At 43.5% G+C, this 21,986-nt stretch overlaps 1 protein-coding gene across 1 annotated transcript; it reads left to right on the forward strand.

Moving 5' to 3' along the window:
- Positions 1-2,170: 2,170 nt before the first annotated feature.
- LOC127336562 (uncharacterized) lies at positions 2,171-2,916 on the forward strand. The gene has a single exon (XM_051363389.1). The coding sequence runs from the start codon at positions 2,263-2,265 to the stop codon at positions 2,671-2,673; it is 411 nt and encodes a 136-aa protein (XP_051219349.1). The 5' UTR covers positions 2,171-2,262; the 3' UTR covers positions 2,674-2,916.
- Positions 2,917-21,986: the final 19,070 nt, after the last annotated feature.

Genomic DNA, 21,986 nt, shown 5'->3' on the forward strand with positions numbered 1-21,986 from the left:
TCGACCGCGGCCATGCCAGGATTTTTCCCCGGCGCGTCTTTTCCGGAGGTGCGCCGGCAGTAGCCCTTCATCGCCGGCGTGGCTGCAAAGTGGTGCGCCGATAACACTTTCCACCGGCGCACGTCCAAGGTGGTGCGCCGGCACCACTTGCCTCCACCTATAGGCTTTTTCCTAGTAGTGTCACTAGTGTTTTCAGTGTCTATCTCTTCACGATGGCTCTAATCATTATCGAAGTCCTCGTAGACAATCTAAACAAATTATGACATGAGAAACCGTATATTAGTTGATGTCGGTAATTGACATGAAAAATAATGCAACATGAAAACTAATGTGACTCATACCAAACTCGTCTTCGCTCCAGCCAGCTTCGTGCTGCAAATTTTGATGTAGTGACATGTTCTCAAATTGGAATCATCATTGCCGACGTACTCATTTTGTTTCTCAATAATACTAGACCTATAGTCCGCCATCTTCGCTTGTGTTGCGCTATATAATTAAAATCGACAATACTGCGTGTGTTTGACTATTACAAGTTGGAATCATGGACCATGGAATTGTCTCAGTTTAAAAAGACAAAGAAGCTGACGTCGTTTTGGTATAGAAACCCTAGCGCGGAAGATGCCGAGCTGTTGGCGCACCTTCCATGGTCGCGGATCTGCGGGGTCGTCAAGGGGATTAGATCGGCGCTGGTGGCGTGATGCGAAAAGCGAGGAGGCCCTACAGTAGGCCCGAGAGCCGTCAGACGAGCTACCAACGTCAGCGTTTTACCCAGCGGCGGCAGGAACAACATACCTCATATCTTCAGTTCTGCTCAAAAAGGTGCATGCATGGATGTGGGAGCTAATCACTGTGATTAGGTTAGTATGTGAGACCCACGTGGGATCGTGACGTATGGCTACGTCAGCCCCCGAGGCTGTACTGAACTTGGATATAGGTTTCGGTGGGAAAAAGAAAGAACCCAGACCGCGTCACTCTTTCGGTTTCGTAGCGGGGGCGGCTAGGGTGCATAGTTTCAGCCATCATACTTCTAATCCCTAACATGCAGGGGCGGACCTACGTTGGGCCGAGTGGGGGCCAAGGCCCCCACACAATTTCTGATTTCTTAGCTATAAATCCTAGTATTTCACTAATTGGGCCCCTAGTCAGTCCAATAGTATTGCCCCCACTCACTTTGGCCCCCACTTAAGTTTTGGGCTGGGTCCACCACTGCTAACATGTATCGTTTAATCTCAATCGTCCTTGTGCCTCAAGAAAACGTTTCAGCTTAACTTTAGACGTCTATTAAAGCACACCAGTATTGCTACGTCTACGGAAAAGTTGTACAAAATAAATTTACGGGCATGACGTGGGATCAATCCAGAGACGGGGAGAGGAGCAACCGGTGCAATTATAAGAGATTCTAGAGGAAATTTTATTGCGGCCTGTTGTGATCATAATGATCATGCGATCGATGTGGCAACAATGGAGGCATTAGCCTTTTTTTAATGGGCTAAAACTGGCAGAACAGTTTGGAGCTCAGTCTCTAGCTGTGGAATCTGACTCGATGGAGGTGGTGGAAGTTGTTCAAGATCCATCGGAGTATAGAGGAACATGAGCGATGATTATTGATGACTGCAGGCATCTGCTAACGGTGCTTGGTATGGCGATGTGCACACATTGTCCGCGAGAAGCTAATGAGGTTGCGCACCTGCTGGCTCGCCATGGATACACACAGGAAGTCCGGGAGTTTTGGTTTTCTGATCCTGCCATTTTCTAGATCCTGTTCTTATTTTTGATCGGGTGATTATTTTGTAACCATACTGTGTTCAGGGGTAGTAAATTTTTGACGCACTCTTTTCCTTTCAGGGTACCGAAAGGGACTGGGAGGTTTTTAATGAGGCGGCTTGTTTGCCTAATATATATATATATATGTGTTTAATAAAAAAAATAGGGTGGGAGTTTACTTGCATCTCTAGCGAGGCGCCACGCAGCTTACTCGCCCGCACAGTCGTTCCAACATATTCGCCACCTCACACCACGACGTGCAACTCCGGTTTGCTCTCGAACCCGCATGCGCGCCACCTACTACCCCCACGTCTCCCATCCGACAAAACCCAAACGCCAGCGCCGCCATTACAATAATCCAATCCAACGTTCCATCGTTGCCTATAAATCGACGACATGTCCGACAAGAATTTCAACATTCCACAGCACTAGCACACTCACAGAAGAAAATACACATAGCCAAGAAGCTTTTCTGCGAGGAACCAGCGGCAGGGGAAGATGCAGACTGCTAAGGTGAAGGTGAAGGACATGGTGAGCTCGGCCAAGGAGAAGGTGAACGAGGGGACGGCCAAGACGCAGGGCAAGACGGGCAAGGCCACGGCGACGACGCACGGCCAGAAGGAGATGGCCAAGGAGGAGACGCGCGCCAACAAGGCCCAGGCCAAGGCGCAGATGCACCAAGAGAAGGCGGAGCACCGCGTCGAGGCAGCGGAGACGCGTGCCGAGAAGGCCCAGGCAAAGGCGCAGAAGCAGCAGGAGAAGGCGGAGCACCGCGGCGAGGTCGCCGCTGCACACCACGGCACGCGCGAGCCCCTCACCGGCCCGCACGACAACCACACACCCGTCACCGCCGATCCCGCGAACCCAGGCGCCGGCGCATACCCGACGACGGACAACACCACTCTCTAGAGAGTGATCAGGGAGGGGACATCATATCAGGAGCTAGCGCTAGTGGTTTCCACTTTGTAGCTTGCGATCCTGCCCGTTGGTCGGACTATGTGTGTATGTTGTGTGCCGGAATAAAAATGTATTGGTTGTAAATGTAGCTTGCTGTGCAGAACTGCAGATGCGTTATGCATAGGCGTTTCATTTAATTTATGTTGTGATGTACTTGTATTTTTGTTCATGGTACTGCCTTTTCTTTCATCATAAGGCTGGGGCCGAAGCGATGTGCTTTCTGCTTGTACGCCCGTAACACTTCCTCTTTGGATGCTTCAGTCTGATACAGTGATGATAATTTATACACCCTCTGTTCATGGTTAATCGACACCATATATATATGTATCCCTGTGCACCACTCGATCAGCGCCGATTTATTCCGAGCGCAGGAGTATGCTCGTTCTTTGCGCTGGATGCAAATGGCTCCTGTTTTAGGCTGAACCTGACACAATCTAATAGCAGTAGTCAAGCCGGAACTTCAATTTTGTCTCGGGTCCATATGCTCTCTCTCTGCCACGAAATGTATTTGACGTGTAAATTTTTTTTGACAAAAAGTTATATATGTATATTCTCTGCATTCGTCAAGTTTCGTGAAAAAATGATATCTTATTTTATCTATGTAAAAAAATATCCTAGGGAAGTTCATCAAATTTTGTGTTTTTTACACATATGGTCAAACCGATTTTTCATGAAATAACTTTGTTAACGTGTTAACACATGAAGATGTAGCTACGATTTGGGCGAATGGAAATAAAATACTTTTCCTTGCTCTTGATAATTTTTCTCGTTGAACATAGACCTAATTTTTGCTTTTTTTATTCCTTAGAATCTTTTTTTTTTTGTCTTTCTGGTGGTATCAAACAGCCGTCTAATACCTTATCTGCCTCTTCAGGAAAATATTTTAAATTCTTTAATACTTTAATTTTTTATATTTAAAAGAATCTCATAATATAAAGCATCTGCTCCATCAGCCCAAACACCACTCTCGTCAACTTGCAATGAGTTCAGATCAGCTACAATTCTACCTACGGCAAAAATCTCGTTATATGTTGCGGAAATCCGGAAATTTAATTCGGCCCTCGGGTACATGTGATGTCTCTAAAAAAAATTATACTTTTAGTTCTTATAAAAAATAGTAACATTTTTCTTACCATTTACATCTTAACAATCTATGTGTGCTCGTGCAATTTCGTGAAAATCAATATTTTTTATGGAACATGTAAAATGACAAAACATGTCTCACAAACACTTTTATTTTCAGCACTAAATTTTATCTTTTCTACACGGCCAAAAAGACAAGTGGGTTTTTCATGGAAAATCTTTGTGTGCACATAGCATGTAAAGATGTATACTTGAATTTTTCACCTAAATTTTTTTAACATTCAAAATGTATCAAATATACATTTCAAAATAAAGAACATATCCTCGAAATAGGCTTTCGCTCCGCTATATTAATATAGCAACAACCCGATGCAACTTGCTGGGGCATCAGCACAAGCACGTCCAAAAGAAAACATAAAAGAAAGAAAAGAGAAAGAATGTCGACATGGTCGGATCAACAAAAAACGGAGATGTCTCGCAGCCGTTGCGCCCTCCGGAAATTTCTACCACGCTCCTAGCACTCTGGAACGCCGTACCAAGCAACACCTCCAAGAAGGAATGCGACGATGACGACGCTGCTGCCCGGACGGATCCTAGGGTTTCCCCCGGTACACGCAGGGCAGCGGAGGAGGGCTTCACCCAACGCCCTTCAGGAAGGTAGGGTGGTGCCCTCGGGCGTCACCACGTCGGTGTCAGCCAAGCCGGCAGGGATTTCTCCCAACCCTCGCAACCCCGCCCCAGACGCGCCGTCGTGCTCCACCATACTTGCCGCCCACCAGCACGCGCCACCACGGCCTTGCAGACATCGCCGCCGTCTCACCGTGGCAAACAAAACGGGACCAACAGGATCAAGGAGAACCAGCCGAGAACGAGACAGCAGGTCGGCAGACACGCTGGAGGGACCCGCCTCCACCGCCGCCTGCGAGCACCGGCCGGACGCATCGACATGAGCAAACTAGGCCCACCTGGCCCGGCCGAACCAGAGGGGGTTCGTGAAGCTCCCGTCTGCGCGCTGCAGTACATGTGCCGCCAGCACCGCTGCACCCAGCCCAGGCCGTCTCCTCTCACCGCCGAAAGCAGCAGGGGCAGAACCCGGCCCGCCCGGACCCAGATGGGCCCCGAAGGGCCCAGATCTGGGCCCCGAGATCTGGGCCAGGCAGGCGCCAGCCCTAGCCAACCCGTTGCCCCGCAACCAAGCGGTTGCGCCGCCGTCCCCCTGCCACCCGACGTCGCGCCGCCCCGGGATGCGCCGCCGCGCCACCCAGGAAGACCCTCCACCGCCGGAGCCGAAGCCGACCTGAGTGCACCGCCGCCGACCGACGAGACCCCGCGTCTCCCCTCCACGCGCGCGGGGGAAAGGCTGCTCCGCCGCCGCCGGCACCGTACGGGGCTTTGCCCGGCGGCCTGCGCCGACGGCGGCGGCAGGGGAGGCCGGAGGAGGAGGGCGAGGGGGCGCTAGGTGCTGGGGGCTCTCCTGCCACCCGCGGGGAGCGGCAGCAAGGGTCGGGGGAGAGGAGGGGGTGGGGGTGGGGGTCGGGGGTGGAGGCGAGGACGGCCTGGCGGCGGCGGCGCGACGGGGCGGAACCCTAGGCCTTCGCGTCGTGGGCAGGACATATGTACCCAAGACCTAATACAACACTCCCAGAAAAACCCTACTTAATTGTTGCAATTGGTCAACATTTAGGTGATATTGCACCTTCACTTATCAATAGGATGGAGTACAAAACGCACTAGAACGAGATAGGATGGACTTTGGGCCTGTAGCCCGAAGGTCTGCATGCATCAATGTTTTGGCTTCCGATAGGAAAAAAAAACTACAAGGGTGCTCGGGATTCCCGGTTACCGTGGTAACAGAGAAATCCCTACCGATTCTCAATCACATTCAAAAACTAAAATTTGAATTCAAATTTTCTCACCAAAGGTTATTTATGCTTTGAACTCCACATGAACACAACTCTGCTGCCAATGCAGTGGTCTTGCTTTCTCCGAAATGTATGCACATCCCAGGTCCTCGGTTCGAATATTGTGCCGCTGACGGAACAACTCGAACCATGCACCTCCTGTGGTGCACAACCCTCTGCTCCCACCACGCTATGTATTCAGATTTTTTTAATTTTCTAGACTTACATACAATTTAGCTGTTTCATCTCGTTTAAATTTAAAATTTATCGAATTTTTGACCGGTAAGAGCATTTACCGGGGGTGCTCGGTAAACTCAGTTACCGGTCGGTAACCAAATCCCTGGCTTGCATGGTCAACCCATTCTGTTTCTCATCATTTCCCCTTTGGGTTGGGCCAATATTGACCGGAGACATGCTTTAGTATGCCGTCACTTTGTACAATTTCATAGGTTTCGTTAGGATGTGGTACGGAGTGATCGCAGCCTCTTGAAAACCTAGATGAGAAATAGGATATGGGAAATGTTGCATAGGGCCTCCAAGGCTGGTTATCACTTTATTATATAGTTGTGATCATACAAATTCGTTATAGATTACATGCGGTTAAGGAATGGTGCAATCCTTGGTTAACAAGGCACCTAACCGACTCTAATACGTACGTACAAAATAGGTACATTTATGTATTCTATCACACTCCCTCAATCTCAATTGGATCAATGAGGTTGAGATTGTGCTTACAGTGATCATACATAGGTAATAGCAGTAGTTTAGTAAAAATATATGCATGCTGATTCTTGGAAGAGATGAAATGAATCTAGAATCACTTATGTGAGAGACTTTCATGAACAAAGTGAAAATCAACGTCTGTGCATGAAAAACTGGGTTACTAGAGACATATGTTGCACCAATGTTGTCACGCCATAACACTAGAGGTTGGTCCTATTTGACACCAAACTCACGCACTAAGGTTGAGCCCAAATCAACTCGGTAGTAGCATTCACAAGCGCCTTATAGTAAGACTCCGTGCTCGAGCGAGAAATAATCATCTTCTTCCAAGAACTCTAGGCGATCAATTTCCTCCACTAAAAAAAGCATATGCCCCGGTTGATCATCAATCATCCATACTTCCGACCTAGCCAGCATTCAAAAAACTAGACAAAATCTGAGAGGATGAAGACCGGAAGTGAATACCACTGTCAATAGTGAAGCGAACATATCAAAGGATTCACTTAATTGCAGACCACTAAGGAGTGTGAGACTCATGTAAATACTGGCACACCTTGTTAACAAGGAAGGATAAATCTGGACGAGTAATGGTGAGATACTATAGGCCTCTAACAATGTTGCGATAACGAGTGGCAAAATAAGGAGAAGGAACATCACCATTGATGCTACACAAGCACTTAGAGGTAGACATGGGAGTCGAAGCAGGACTACGCTTTAACATCCCTGCAAGCGCAAGAAGCTCAATGGCATAATTGTGTTGTCAAAGAAGCTAGAAGATGGTGCGTGAACCTCAATACCCAGAAAAAAGTGCAATGCTCCAAGGTCCTTGACAGAAAACTCCGCCCTTAGCGGAGCAATACGGCGTGAAATAGCAGAAGCAGTGGAGCCGACAACAACAATATCATTCACGTAAACCAGTTAAAAAATTGATGTATCAGGAGGTGAAGGACTGAACCCAAGAGAGCCAAGAACGGAGCTAAGTCGAGCATGCCAGGCGCGAGGTACTTACTTCAGGCCATACATCAACTTATGAAGCCAAAATAGTGATTGGGTTTAGCAGGATCAATAAAGCCGCGTGGCTGCTTCATAAAGACCCGCTCATCAAGAACATCATTAAAGAAAGCATTCTGAATATTTAGCTGGTGAAGATGTCAACCCCGTGCCATTGCCAAAGAGAGCAACAAAGATACTTTCACAGGTATGAAAACCGTGTTGAACGTCTCTTCACAATCCAATCCATAGCGATGTTTAAATGTTTTCGCGACAAGCCTCACTTTGTACCTCTCAATGGAACCATCTACAAGTAGTTTCACATTAAAGATCCAACTAGAATAAATCGGATTGAAACCAGACTGAGGAGGAACAAGCTCCGAGGTGCCATTAAGCAAGAGTGCAGAATACTCATCCTCCATAGCAGCACACTAGTGTGGAATCTGTAGAGCTGAATCATCATCACGAGCGTCAGGATTGGGTGATGTCGGTGAGGATGTAGTTGCATGCGGCATGCAGGTGACTGATACGTCTCAAACGTATCTATAATTTCTTATGTTACATGCTAGTTTTATGACAATACCTACATGTTTTATTCATACTTTATATCGTTTTGATACATTTTCCGGAACTAACCTATTAACAAGATGCCGAAGTGCCAGTTCCTGTTTTCTGCTGTTTTTGGTTTCAGAAATCTTACACAGGAAATATTCTCGGAATTGGAAAAAATTAATGCCCACGATCTTATATTTCACGGAAGCTTCCAGAGAGCCAGAGAGGGACCAGAGGGGAGCCCTGGGGGCTGATGCGTGTAGTTGACACGTCCGTTGGGAACCCTAAGAGGAAGGTGTGATGCGCACAGTAGCAAGTTTCCCTCAGTAAGAAACCAAGGTTTAATCGAACCAGTAGGAGTCAAGAAGCACGTTGAAGGTTGATGGCGGAGGAGTGTAGTGCGGCGCAACACCAGGGATTCCAGCGCCAACGTGGAACCTGCACAACACAATCACAGAACTTTGCCCCAACGTAACAGTGAGGTTGTCAATCTCACCGGCTTACTGTAAACAAAGGATTAGATGTATAGTGTGGATGATGATGTTTGTTTGCGAAGAACAGTAAAGAACAATTGCAGTAGATTGTATTTCAGATGTAAAGAATAGGACCGGGGTCCACAGTTCACTAGTGGTGTCTCTCCCATAAGATAGCAGATGTTGGGTGAACAAATTACAGTTCGGCAATTGACAAATAAAGAAGGCATAACAATGCACATACAAATATCATGATGAGTACTATGAGATTTAATCAGGGCATTACGACAAAGTACATAGACCACCATCCAGCATGCATCTATGCCTAAAAAGTCCACCTTCAGGTTATCATCCGAACCCCCTCCAGTATTAAGTTGTAAACAACAGACAATTGCATTAAGTATGGTGTGTAATGTAATCAACACAAATATCCTTAGACAAAGCATCGATGTTTTATCCCTAGTGGCAACAGCACATCCACAACCTTAGAACTTTCTGTCACTGTCCCAGATTTAATGGAGGCATGAACCCACTATCGAGCATAAATACTCCCTCTTGGAGTCACAAGTATCAACTTGGCCAGAGCCTCTACTAGCAACGGAGAGCATGCAAGAACATAAATAACATATATGATAGATTGATAATCAACTTGACATAGTATTCAATATCCATCGGATCCCAACAAACACAATGATGTCTACGCCCCCCTCCTTTTCCTGTAGACAGTGTTGGGCCTCCAAGAGCAGAGGTTTGTAGGACAGCAGCAAGTTTCCCTTAAGTGGATCATCCAAGGTTTATCAAACTCAGGGAGGAAGAGGTCAAAGATATCCCTCTCATGCAACCCTGCAACCACAAAGCAAGAAGTCTCTTGTGTCCCCAACACACCTAATAGGTGCACTAGTTCGGCGAAGAGATAGTGAAATACAGGTGGTATGAATATATATAAGCAGTAGCAACGGCACCAGAAAAGTGCTTTGCCCAGGACAGTAAACAAGCAGTAGTAACGCAGCAGTAGTAACGCAGTAAAACAGTAAACAAGCAGCGATAGCAGTATTTAGGAACAAGGCCTAGGGATCATACTTTCACTAGTGGACACTCCCAACATTGATCACATAACAGAATAGATAAATGCATACTCTACACTCTTGTTGGATGATGAACACCATTGCGTAGGATTACATGAACCCTCAATGCCGGAGTTAACAAGCTCCACAATTCAATGTTCATATTTAAATAACCTTAGAGTGCATGAAAGATCAACACGACTAAACCAAGTACTAACATAGCATGCACACTGTCACCTTCACACTATGTAGGAGGAATAGATCACATCAATACTATCATAGCAATAGTTAACTTTGTAATCTACAAGAGATCACAATCATAGCATAAACCAAGTACTAACACGGATGCACACACTGTCACCATTACACCGTGCAGGAGGAATAAAACTACTTTAATAACATCACTAGAGTAGCACATAGATAAATTGTGATACAAAACACATTGCAATCATAAAGAGATATAAATAAGCACTTCACTATGCCATTCATAACAGTGAATAAGTGATACGTGAAATATAGCCTAAGAGACCCACACGGTGCACACACTGTCACCTTTACACACGTGGGACAAGGAGTCTCCGGAGATCACATAAGTAAAATTCACTTGACTAGCATAATGACATCTAGATTACAAGCATCATCATATGAATCTCAATCATGTAAGGCAGCTCATGAGATTATTGTATTGAAGTACATAGGGAGAGAGATGAACCACATAGCTACCGGTACAGCCCCGAGCCTCGATGGAGAACTACTCCCTCCTCATGGGAGACAGCAGCGTTGATGGAGATGGCGGTGGTGTCGATGGAGGAGCCTTCCGGGGGCACTTCCCCGTCCCGGCGGCGTGCCGGAACAGAGACTCCTGTCCCCCAGATCTTGGCTTCGCGATGGCGGCGGCTCTGGAAGGTTTCTCGTACCGTGGCTTTTCCGTCTCGAGGTTTTAGGTCGAGGACCCTTAAATAGGCGAAGAGGCGGCGTCAGGAGGTCAACGAGGCGACGACACCATAAGGCGGCGCGGCCAGGGCCTGGGCCGCGCCGGCCTATTATCTGGGGCCCCTGTGGCCCCCCTCTGGCGACTCTCGGGTGTTCTGGATGCTTCCGGGGATTCTAAGATGCTGGGCGTTGATTTCGTCCGATTCCGAGAATATTTCCTTACTAGGATTTCTGAAACCAAAAACAGCAGAAAACAACAACTGGCCCTTCAGCATCTTGTCAATAGGTTAGTTCCGGAAAACGCATAAATATGACATAAAGTGTGCATAAAACATGTAGATATCATCAATAATGTGGCATGGAACATAAGAAATTATCGATACGTCGGAGACGTATCAGCATCCCCAAGCTTAGTTTCTGCTCGTCCCGAGCAGGTAAACGATAACAAAGATAATTTCTGGAGTGAGATGCCATCATGAATTTGATCATACTATTGTAAGCATATGTAGTGAATGCAGCGATCAAAACAATGTTAATGACATGAGTAAACAAATGAATCATAAAGCAAAGACTTTTCATGAATAGTACTTCAAGACAAGCATCAATAAGTCTTGCATAGGAGTTAACTCATAAAGCAATAATTCAAAGTAAAAGGTATGGAAGCAACACAATGGAAGATTAAGTTTCAGCGGTCGCTTTCAACTTGTAACATGTATATCTCATGGATAGTTGTCAATGCAAAGCAATATAACAAGTGCAATAAGCAAGTATGTAAGAATCAATGCACAGTTCACACAAATGTTTGCTTCTTGAGGTGGAGAGAAATAGGTGAACTGACTCAACAATAAAAGTAAAAGAATGGTCCTTCAAAGAGGAAAGCATCGATTGCTATATTTGTGCTAGAGCTTTGATTTTGAAAACAAGAAACAATTTTGTCAATGGTAGTAATAAAGCATATGTATCATGTAAATTATATCTTATAAGTTGCAAGCCTCATGCATAGTATACTAATAGTGCCCGCACCTTTTCCTAATTAGCTTGGACTACCGGATCATCGCAATGCACATGTTTTAACCAAGTGTCACAATGGGGTACCTCTATGCCGCCTGTACAAAGGTCTAAGGAGAAAGCTCGCATTGGATTTCTCGCTATTGATTATTCTCAACTTAGACATCCATACCGGGACAACATAGACAACAGATAATGGACTCCTCTTTTATGCATAAGCATGTGGCAACAATTATTTTTCTCATATGAGATTGAGGATATATGTCCAAAACTGAAACTTCCACCATGGATCATGGCTTTAGTTAGCGGCCCAATGTTCTTCTCTAACAATATGCATGCTCTAACCATAAGGTGGTAGATCGCCCTTACTTCAGACAAGACGAACATGCATAGCAACTCACATGATATTCAACAAAGAGTAGTTGATGGCGTCCCCAGGAACATGGTTATCGCACAACAAGCAACTTAATAAGAGATAAAGTGCATAAGTACATATTCAATACCACAATAGTTTTTAGGCTATTTGTCCCATGAGCTATATATTGTAAAGGTAGAAGAATGGAAATTTAAAGGTAGCACTCAAGCAATTTACTTTGGAATGGCGGGGAAATACCATGTAGTAGGTAGGTATGGTGGACACAAATGGCATAGTGGTTGGCTCAAGGATTTTGGATGCATGAGAAGTATTCCCTCTCGATACAAGGCTTAGGCTAGCAAGGTTATTTGAAACAAACACAAGGATGAACCGGTGCAGCAAAACTCACATAAAAGACATATTGTAAACATTATAAGACTCTACACCATCTTCCTTGTTGTTCAAAACTCAATACTAGAAATTATCTAGACCTTAGAGAGACCAATTATGCAAACCAAATTTTAGCAAGCTCTATGTATTTCTTCATTAATGGGTGCAAAGTATATGATGCAAGAGGTTAAACATGAGCACAACAATTGCCAAGTATCACATTATCCAAGACATTTTACCAATTACTACATGTAGCATTTTCCGTTTCCAACCATATAACAATTAACGAAGCAGTTTTAACCTTCGCCATGAACATTAAAAGCTAAGAACACATGTATTCATACGAACCAACGGAGCGTGTCTCTCTCCCACACTAGCATTTATTCAAACAAAAACAAAAACAAAAACAAACAGACGCTCCAAGTAAAGTACATAAGATGTGACCGAATAAAAATATAGTTTCAAGGGAGGAACCTGATAAATTTGTCGATGAAGAAGGGGATGCCTTGGGCATCCCCAAGCTTAGATGCTTGAGTATTCTTGGAATATGCAGGGATGAACCACCGGGGCATCCCCAAGCTTAGAGCTTTCACTCATCTTGATCACGTTGTATCATCCTCCTCTCTTGACCCTTGAAAACTTCCTCCACACCAAACTTAGAACAACTCATTAGAGGGTTAGTGCACAATCAAAATATACATGTTCAGAGGTGACATAATCATTCTTAACACTTCTGGACATTGCCCAAAGCTACTGGAAGGTAATGGAACAAAGAAATCCACCCAACACAACAAAAGAGGCAATGCGAAATAAAAGGCAGAATCTGTCAAAACAGAACAGTCCGTAAAGACGAATTTTAAAGTGGCACCAGACTTGCTCAGATGAAAATTCCCAAATTGAATGAAAGTTGCGTACATATCTGAGGATCACTCACGTAAATTGGCATAATTTTCTGAGTTACCTACAGAGAATTAGGCCCAGATTCGTTACAGCAAAAAATCTGTTTCTGCGCAGTAATCCAAATCTAGTATGAACCTTGCTATCAAAGACTTTACTTGGCACAACAATGCAATAAAGTAAAGATAAGGAGAGGTTGCTACAGTAGTAACAAATTCCAAGACTCAAATATAAAACAAAGTACTGTTGCAAAATAAACACATGGGTTATCTCCCAAGAAGTTCTTTCTTTATAGCCATTAAGATGGGCTCAGCAATTTTAATGATGCACTCGCAAAAAATAAGAGTTGAAGCAAAAGAGAGCATCAAGAGGCAAATTCAAAACACATTTAAGTCTAACATGCTTCCTATGCATAGGAATCTTGTAAATAAACAAGTTCATGAAGAGCAAAGTAACAAGCATAGGAAGATAAAACAAGTGTAGCTTCAAAAATTTCAGCACATAGAGAGGTGTTTTAGTAACATGAAAATTTCTACAACCATATTTTCCTCTCTCATAATAACTTTCAGTAGTGTCATGAGCAAACTCAACAATATAACTATCACATAAAGCATTCTTATCATGAGTCTCATACATAAAATTATTACTCTCCACATGAGCATAGTCAATTTTATTAGTTGTAGTGGGAGCAAATTCAACAAAGTAGCTATCATTATTATTCTCATCATCAAATATAGGAGGCATATTGTAATCATAATCAAATTTATCCTCCATAACAGGTGGTAACAAAAGACTACTATCATTATAATCATCATAAATGGGAGGCAAAGTATCATCAAAGTAAATTTCCTCCTCAATGCTTGGGGGACTAAAAAGATCATTTTCATCAAAACCGACCTCCCCAAGCTTAGAATTTTCCATAGCATTAGCAACAATAGTGTTCAAAGCATTCATATTAATAACATTCCCATTAGCATGCATATAAAGTTCCATGGGTTTTTTAATTCTCTCTTCAAACACATCATGTCGTAATTCAAGATAAAGTTCATAAAGATCTCTCATATTTTTGTTGTTTTCCATTATGCCTAACTAGTGTAAAACAAGAAACAAAAAGTTGCAATTGCAGGATCTAAAGGAAATAGCTTCGAGCACAAACACAATGGCACCAGAAAAGTACTTTACCTGGAACCGAAGTATGAGTGCCTTTTACCTTTCCTCCCCGGCAACGGCGCCAGAAAATAGCTTGATGTCTACGCCCCCTCCTTTTCCTGTAGACAGTGTTGGGCCTCCAAGAGCAGAGGTTTGTAGGACAGCAGCAAGTTTCCCTTAAGTGGATCACCCAAGGTTTATCGAACTCAGGGAGGAAGAGGTCAAAGATATCCCTCTCATGCAACCCTGCAACCACAAAGCAAGAAGTCTCTTGTGTCCCCAACACACCTAATAGGTGCACTAGTTCGGCGAAGAGATAGTGAAATACAGGTGGTATGAATATATATAAGCAGTAGCAACGGCACCAGAAAAGTGCTTTGCCGGGACAGGTAAACAAGCAGTAGTAACGCAGCAGTAGTAACGCAGTAAAACAGTAAACAAGCAGCGATAGCAGTATTTAGGAACAAGGCCTAGGGATCATACTTTCACTAGTGGACACTCCCAACATTGATCACATAACAGAATAGATAAATGCATACTCTACACTCTTGTTGGATGATGAACACCATTGCGTAGGATTACACGAACCCTCAATGCCGGAGTTAACAAGCTCCACAATTCAATGTTCATATTTAAATAACCTTAGAGTGCATGAAAGATCAACACGACTAAACCAAGTACTAACATAGCATGCACACTGTCACCTTCACACTATGTAGGAGGAATAGATCACATCAATACTATCATAGCAATAGTTAACTTTGTAATCTACAAGAGATCACAATCATAGCATAAACCAAGTACTAACACGGATGCACACACTGTCACCATTACACCGTGCAGGAGGAATAAAACTACTTTAATAACATCACTAGAGTAGCACATAGATAAATTGTGATACAAAACACATTGCAATCATAAAGAGATATAAATAAGCACTTCACTATGCCATTCATAACAGTGAATAAGTATTCTGTGAAATATAGCCTAAGAGACCCACACGGTGCACACACTGTCACCTTTACACACGTGGGACAAGGAGTCTCCGGAGATCACATAAGTAAAATTCACTTGACTAGCATAATGACATCTAGATTACAAGCATCATCATATGAATCTCAATCATGTAAGGCAGCTCATGAGATTATTGTATTGAAGTACATAGGGAGAGAGATGAACCACATAGCTACCGGTACAGCCCTGAGCCTCGATGGAGAACTACTCCCTCCTCATGGGAGACAGCAGCGTTGATGGAGATGGCGGTGGTGTCGATGGAGGAGCCTTCCGGGGGCACTTCCCCGTCCCGGCGGCGTGCCGGAACAGAGACTCCTGTCCCCCAGATCTTGGCTTCGCGATGGCGGCGGCTCTGGAAGGTTTCTCGTACCTTTTAATAGAGCACCGGAGCTTAATTGCAGGGTTGGGGACACAAGAGACTTCTTGTATCTTAATTGCAGGGTTGCTTGAGAGGGATATCTCTGACCTCTACCTCCCTGAGTTCGATAAACCTTGGGTGATTCACTTAAGGGAAACTTGCTGCTGTTCTACAAACCTCTGCTCTTGGAGGCCCAACACTGTCTACAGGAATAGAAGCGTGCGTAGACATCAAGCTATTTTCTGGCGCCGTTGTCGGGGATCGAAAGAAAAGTTACACCACAGAGAATTGCCTCCCACGGCAACAAGCTATTTTCTGGCGCCGTTGCCGGGGAGGTAAGGTAAAAGGTATTCACATCCTCCGACTACTAAGCTATTTCCTAGCACTGTTGCCGGTGTGTGAGTGCTTGAAGCTATTTCCTTTAGATCCTGCAATTGCATCTTTTTGTTTCTTGTTTTTTATTTCACTAGTTAGGCTTAATGGAAAACAACAAAAAAATTAGAGATCTTTATGAACTTTATATTGAATTAGGACATGATGTGTTTGAAGAGAGAATTAAAAAACCCATGGAACTTTGTTTGCAAAATAGTTGTAGCAATGTTATTAGCATGAACTCTTTGGACACTATTATTGCTAATGCTATGGAAGAATTTAAGCTTGGGGAGGTCGGTTTTGATGAAAATGATCTTTTTAGTCCCCCAAGCATGGAGGAGAAAATTTACTTTGATGATACTTTGCCTCCCATTTATGATGATTATAATGATAATGGTATTTTGGTGCCACCTACTATGGAGGATAAAGTTTATTATGATTATACCATGCCTGTAATTTATGATAATTACAATGATGGTTGTGATAGTTTAACTCCCACTATTACTAATAAGATTGATTATGCTTATGTGGAGAGTAATGATACTTTTATGCATGTGAATAAGAATGATTTATGTGATAGTTATATTGTTGAGTTTGTTCATGATGCTACTGAAAGTTATTATCAGAGAGGGAAACATGGTTATATGCATCTTAATAATATTAAGTTTTCCCTCTTTATGTTGAGAATCTTGAAGTTGCGCTTGTGTTGCCATTCTATGCTTGTTGCATTGTGCTTACATGACTTGTTTATTTACAAGATTTCTTTTCATAGGAAGTGGGTTAGGCTTAAATGTGTTTTGAATTTGCTTCTTGATGCTCTCTTTTACTTCAACTCTTGTTTCTTGCGCGAGCATCATTAAAATCACTGAGCCCATCTTAATGACTATAAAGAAAGCACTTCTTGGGAGATAACCCATGTTTTATTTTGCTATTGTTTTGTTGTGTCTTGGAAGTTGTTACTACTGTAGCAACCTCTCCTTATCTTTACTTTATTGCATTGTTGTGCCAACTAAAGTCTTTGATAGTAGGGTTGATACTAGATTTGGATTACTGCGCAGAAACAGATTTCTTACTGTCACGAAATTGAGCAGCCCCGTCTGTAGGTAACTCAGAAAATTCTGCCAATTTACGTGCATGATCCTCAGATATGTACTCAACTTTCATTTAATTTGAGCTTTTTCATATGAGCCTGTTAAGTGCCCCAGAAAAATTCGTATTTACAGACTGTTCTGTTTTGACAGATTCTGCCTTTTATTCCGCATTGCCTGTTTTGCTATGTTTGATGGATTTCCTTGTTCCATTAACTTTCAGTAGCTTTGTGCAATGTTCATAAGTGTTAAGAATGATTATTTCACCTCTGGATATGTGAATTTTTGATTATGCACTAACCCTCTAATGAGTTTGTTTTGAGTTTGGTGTGGAGGAAGTTTTCAAGGATCAAGAGAGGAGGATGATATAATATGATCAAGAAGAGTGAAAAGTCTAAGCTTGGGGATGCCCCCGTGGTTCATCCCTGCATATTTCAAGAAGACTCAAGCATCTAAGCTTGGGGATGCCCAAGGCATCCCCTTCTTCATCGACAACTTATCAGGTCACCTCTAGTGAAACTATATTTTTATTCAGTCACATCTTATGTGCTTTACTTGGAGCGTCTGTTTGCTTTTATTTTTATTTTTGTTTGTGTTTGAATAAATCGTATCCTATCATGCTTGTGTGGGAGAGAGACACGCACCACTTTTTCATATGAACACTAGTGTTCTTCGCTTTTACTTTTAATGTTCATGGCGGAGTTGAAAACTGCTTCGTTCATTGTTATATGGTTGGAAACAGAAAATGCTTCATGTGGTAATTGGTATATTGTCTTGAATAATTTGATACTTGGCAATTGTTGTGCTCAAATAGATCATGTTTAAGCTCTTGCATCATGTACTTTGCACCTATTAATGAAGAACTACCATAGAGCTTGTTGAAGTTTGTTTTGCATGATTGGTCTCTCTAGAGTCTAGATATTTTCTGGTAAAAGTGTTTGAACAACAAGGAAGACAGTGTAGAGTCTTATAACGCTTGCAATATGTTCTTATGTAAGTTTTGCTGTACCGGTTCATACTTGTGTTTGCTTCAAACAACCTTGCTAGCCAAAGCCTTGTACTGAGAGGGAATACTTCTCGTGCATCCAAAACCTTGAGCCAAAAACTATGCCAGTTGTGTCCACCATACCTACCTACCATGTGGTATTTCTCTGCCATTCCAAAGTAAATTACTTGAGTGCTACCTTTAAAATTTCATTCTTTGTCTTTGCAATACATAGCTCATGGGAAAATAGCCTTAAAAACTATTGTGGTATTGAATATGTTGCTGTGTATCTTATTTCTTATAAGTTGCTTGTTGAGCGGTAACCATGTTTCCGGGGACGCCATCAACTTTTACACCTTTGTTGAATATCATGTGAGTTGCTATGCATGTTCGTCTTGTCTGAAGTAAGGGTGATTTATCATGATCAAATGGTTTGAGTATGCATATTGTTAGAGAAGAACATTGGGCCGCTAACTAAAGCCATGAATCATGGTGGAAATTTCAGTTTGGACAGTAATCCTCAATCTCTTATGAGAATATTATCTGTTGTTGAATGCTTATGCATTAAATAGGAGTCCATTATCTGTTTTCTATGTTGTCCCGGTATGGATGTCTAAGTTGAGAATAATCAAAAGCGAGAAATCCAATGCGAACTTTCTCCTTAGACATTTGTACAGGCGGCATAGAGGTACCCCTTTGTGACACTTGGTTGAAACATATTTTATGCAATGATAATCCATGTAAATCCAAGCTAATTAGGACAAGGTGCGAGCACTATTGGTATTCTATGCATGAGGCTTGCAACTTATAGGATGTCTTATACATAACGCATATGAATTATTACTACCGTTGACAAAATTGTTTCTATGTTTTCAAAATAAAAGCTCTAGCACAAAAATAGTAATCCATGCTTCCCTCTGCGAAGGGCCTTTCTTTTACTTTATGTTGAGTCAGTTTACCTACTTCTTTCTATCTTAGAAGCAAACACTTGTGTCAACTGTGTGCATTGATTCTTACATGTTTACTTATTGCACTTGTTATATTGCTTTATGTTGACAACTATCCATGAGATATACATGTTATAAGTTGAAAGCAATTGCTGAAACTTAATCATCCTTTATGTTGCTTCAATGCCTTTTACTTTGAATCTATTGCTTTATGAGTTAACTCCTATGCAAGTCTTATTGATGCTTGTCTTCAAAGTACTATTCATGAAAAGTCTTTGCTATATGATCAGTTGTTTAGCCATTATCTTTACCATTGCTTTGAATCACTTCATTCATCTCATATGCTTTACAATAGTATTGATCAAGATTATGTTGGTAGCATGTCACTTCAGAAATTATCCTTGTTATTGTTTACCTACTCGAGGGCGAGTAGGAACTAAGCTTGGGGATGCTTGATACGTCTCAAACGTATCTATAATTTCTTATGTTCCATGCTAGTTTTATGACAATACCTACATGTTTTATTCATACTTTATATCGTTTTGATGCATTTTCCGGAACTAACCTATTAACAAGATGCCGAAGTGCCAGTTCCTGTTTTCTGCTGTTTTTGGTTTCAGAAATCTTACACAGGAAATATTCTCGGAATTGGACGAAATTAATGCCCACGATCTTATATTTCACGGAAGCTTCCAGAGAGCCAGCGAGGGACCAGAGGGGAGCCCTGGGGGGGGCCCCACCCCACATGGCGGCGCGGCCAAGGGGGGGGCGCCAGCCTATGGGGGGCACCCCCTGGCTCCTCCGAGGCCGCCCTTCCGCCTATATATTCTCTCCGCCTCGAAAACCCTAAAAACATAAGCCACGGGACGAGAAAAGTTATGCAGCCGCCGCCATCGCGAAGCCAAGTTCGGGGGACAGAAGTCTCTGTTTCGGCACGCCGCCGGGACGGGGAATTGCCCCCGGAAGCCATCTCCATCGACACCACCGCCATCTTCATCGCCGCTGCTGTCTCCCATGATGAGGAGGGAGTATTTCTCCCCCGAGGCTGAGGGCTCTACCGGTAGCTATGTGGTTAATCTCTCTCTCATGTACCTCAATACAATGATCTCATGAGCTGCACTACAAGGAAAAGGCCTACCGCCGGCGAACCTAAAATGCCCATTGCCGGCGCACCACGAGCCCGCCAGTGCGAACGCGCCGGTTATAAATGGCCACTGCCGGCGCACCGGGCAGTGCGCCGGCGATAGATGGATACTGCCGGCGCGCCTTCGACGCTTCGCCGGCAAAGGACCATTTTCACCGGCGCACCATCAGCTGCGCCGGCAGTAGTGCTTCCAGCACTGGCGCATGCCACGTGCGCCGGCAGTAGGTCATTTTGGTGCGCCGGCAATAAATTCGAAAATTCTTTTTTCAGCTTTTTTCTAGCATATTACAATACATATTTGACAGCAGTATATATTTACAACGCAGTTCATATTTATACAGTATTACATGCAATATGAGAAGCACATAGAGAGCCAAGTTTCATTTCGGTATCAGTACACAAATACGCAAGTCTCGTTTTGGAATGTTGATTCATACAACACATGTGCATATGCAACACCGAACGACGAAGTTTCACAAAGTTAGAAGTCTTGGTACATAGTCGTCACAAGTATCGTCATACACCTCACAATGTAGGTCCTAACCTAAACGTCCTAACCTAAACTACAATCACATAGAACATGACCAACATGGTCATGATGACCATCATCACGAAGGCCATGGTCTTCATCCGGTTCCTCCTCATGTCCCTCATATCTCTCGCTAGATAACGGGCGTATCTTCCTTCCGCCTCCACCCTAGTGGGGTATCCCTTGTAGCTGTTGCCACTGAAACGGTGCACCTGTCTCCGACAGTCCTCCCAGTCATCGTAGACTCCAGGAACCCTCCCCTTGTACACGACATATGTCGTCGGCATCTCCATTCACAAGACAAGTAAAACGTTAGTACCAATGCAATGAACAAGTGCCAACTCAAATAAGAGACAAGTAGTATGAACTAAATAGCATGTGCCTCATACTTTGTTGGTCGAAATAAATAATAACATACAGGGATGGGGTCAGTGAGGCTAGGTAGGATGCACAATAGATTGATATTTGTGGCCATCACACCAAGCCTCACTGGCCCCACCCCGGAGTGTACAAGTGACCGAACATTTTAATCATCGGCCAATGCAATTAAGAAGTGCGAACTCAAATAGAAGACAAGTAGTACGAATTAAATAGCGTGCCTCATACTTTGTCGGTCGAAACAAATATTAACATCCAGGGATGGAGTCAGTGAGGCTAGGTAGGATGCACAATAGATTGATACTTGTGGCCGTCGCACCAAGGCTCACTGGCTCCACCCCCGAGTGTACGATTGACCGAACATTCTAATCATCGGCGAAATCCAAATACGAGGCAAGTAGTGGTCGAGTAAATGCAAATAATTATTAAGCTATGTACGCCATAATCTTGAAATATATAGCAAAGTAAATGAAACTACAGACACATGTTCACATGCACATTCATACAACTAAATAAAAGCAACTAGTCGATTCTATGGGAATATATAGCAATTATTACAGTACGGAAGTTCAAGGACATATCGTTCAAGCTTTAGCAAGTGTTCCCGTCGTAGGATCAGGTTGTACGCCTAGGGGGGAATGGACGGCAGCCCTCAAGCGAGTTGAACGGCCTCTCATCACGCAACATCTCCAAGCGGAGTTCTATCTCGTCATTAGGTGGTAGACCATAGCCGTAGAAGAACTCGCCAGACCTATTGTTGACATCCTGCAGGATTATCGTGCAAATGAACTGCTGGATGCGACCCCAGTTCTTTCTAATCTCTCTATCGGGGACATCCGCCATGTTTGCAAACCTGTTTCTGAGATTCTACGGCAGCAACATGTCATCTGCGTACTTTATGTACTCCTGCATACGAAGGATGGCGTACCACG

Source organism: Lolium perenne, chromosome 2, assembly GCF_019359855.2.
Source record: "Lolium perenne isolate Kyuss_39 chromosome 2, Kyuss_2.0, whole genome shotgun sequence".
NCBI classification, from domain to species: Eukaryota; Viridiplantae; Streptophyta; class Magnoliopsida; order Poales; family Poaceae; genus Lolium; species Lolium perenne.

Excerpts from the sequence above, each read along its gene's own strand:
- LOC127336562 (XM_051363389.1), top strand. The coding sequence starts at position 2,263 with ATGCAGACTGCTAAGGTGAAGGTGAAGGACATGGTGAGCTCGGCCAAG.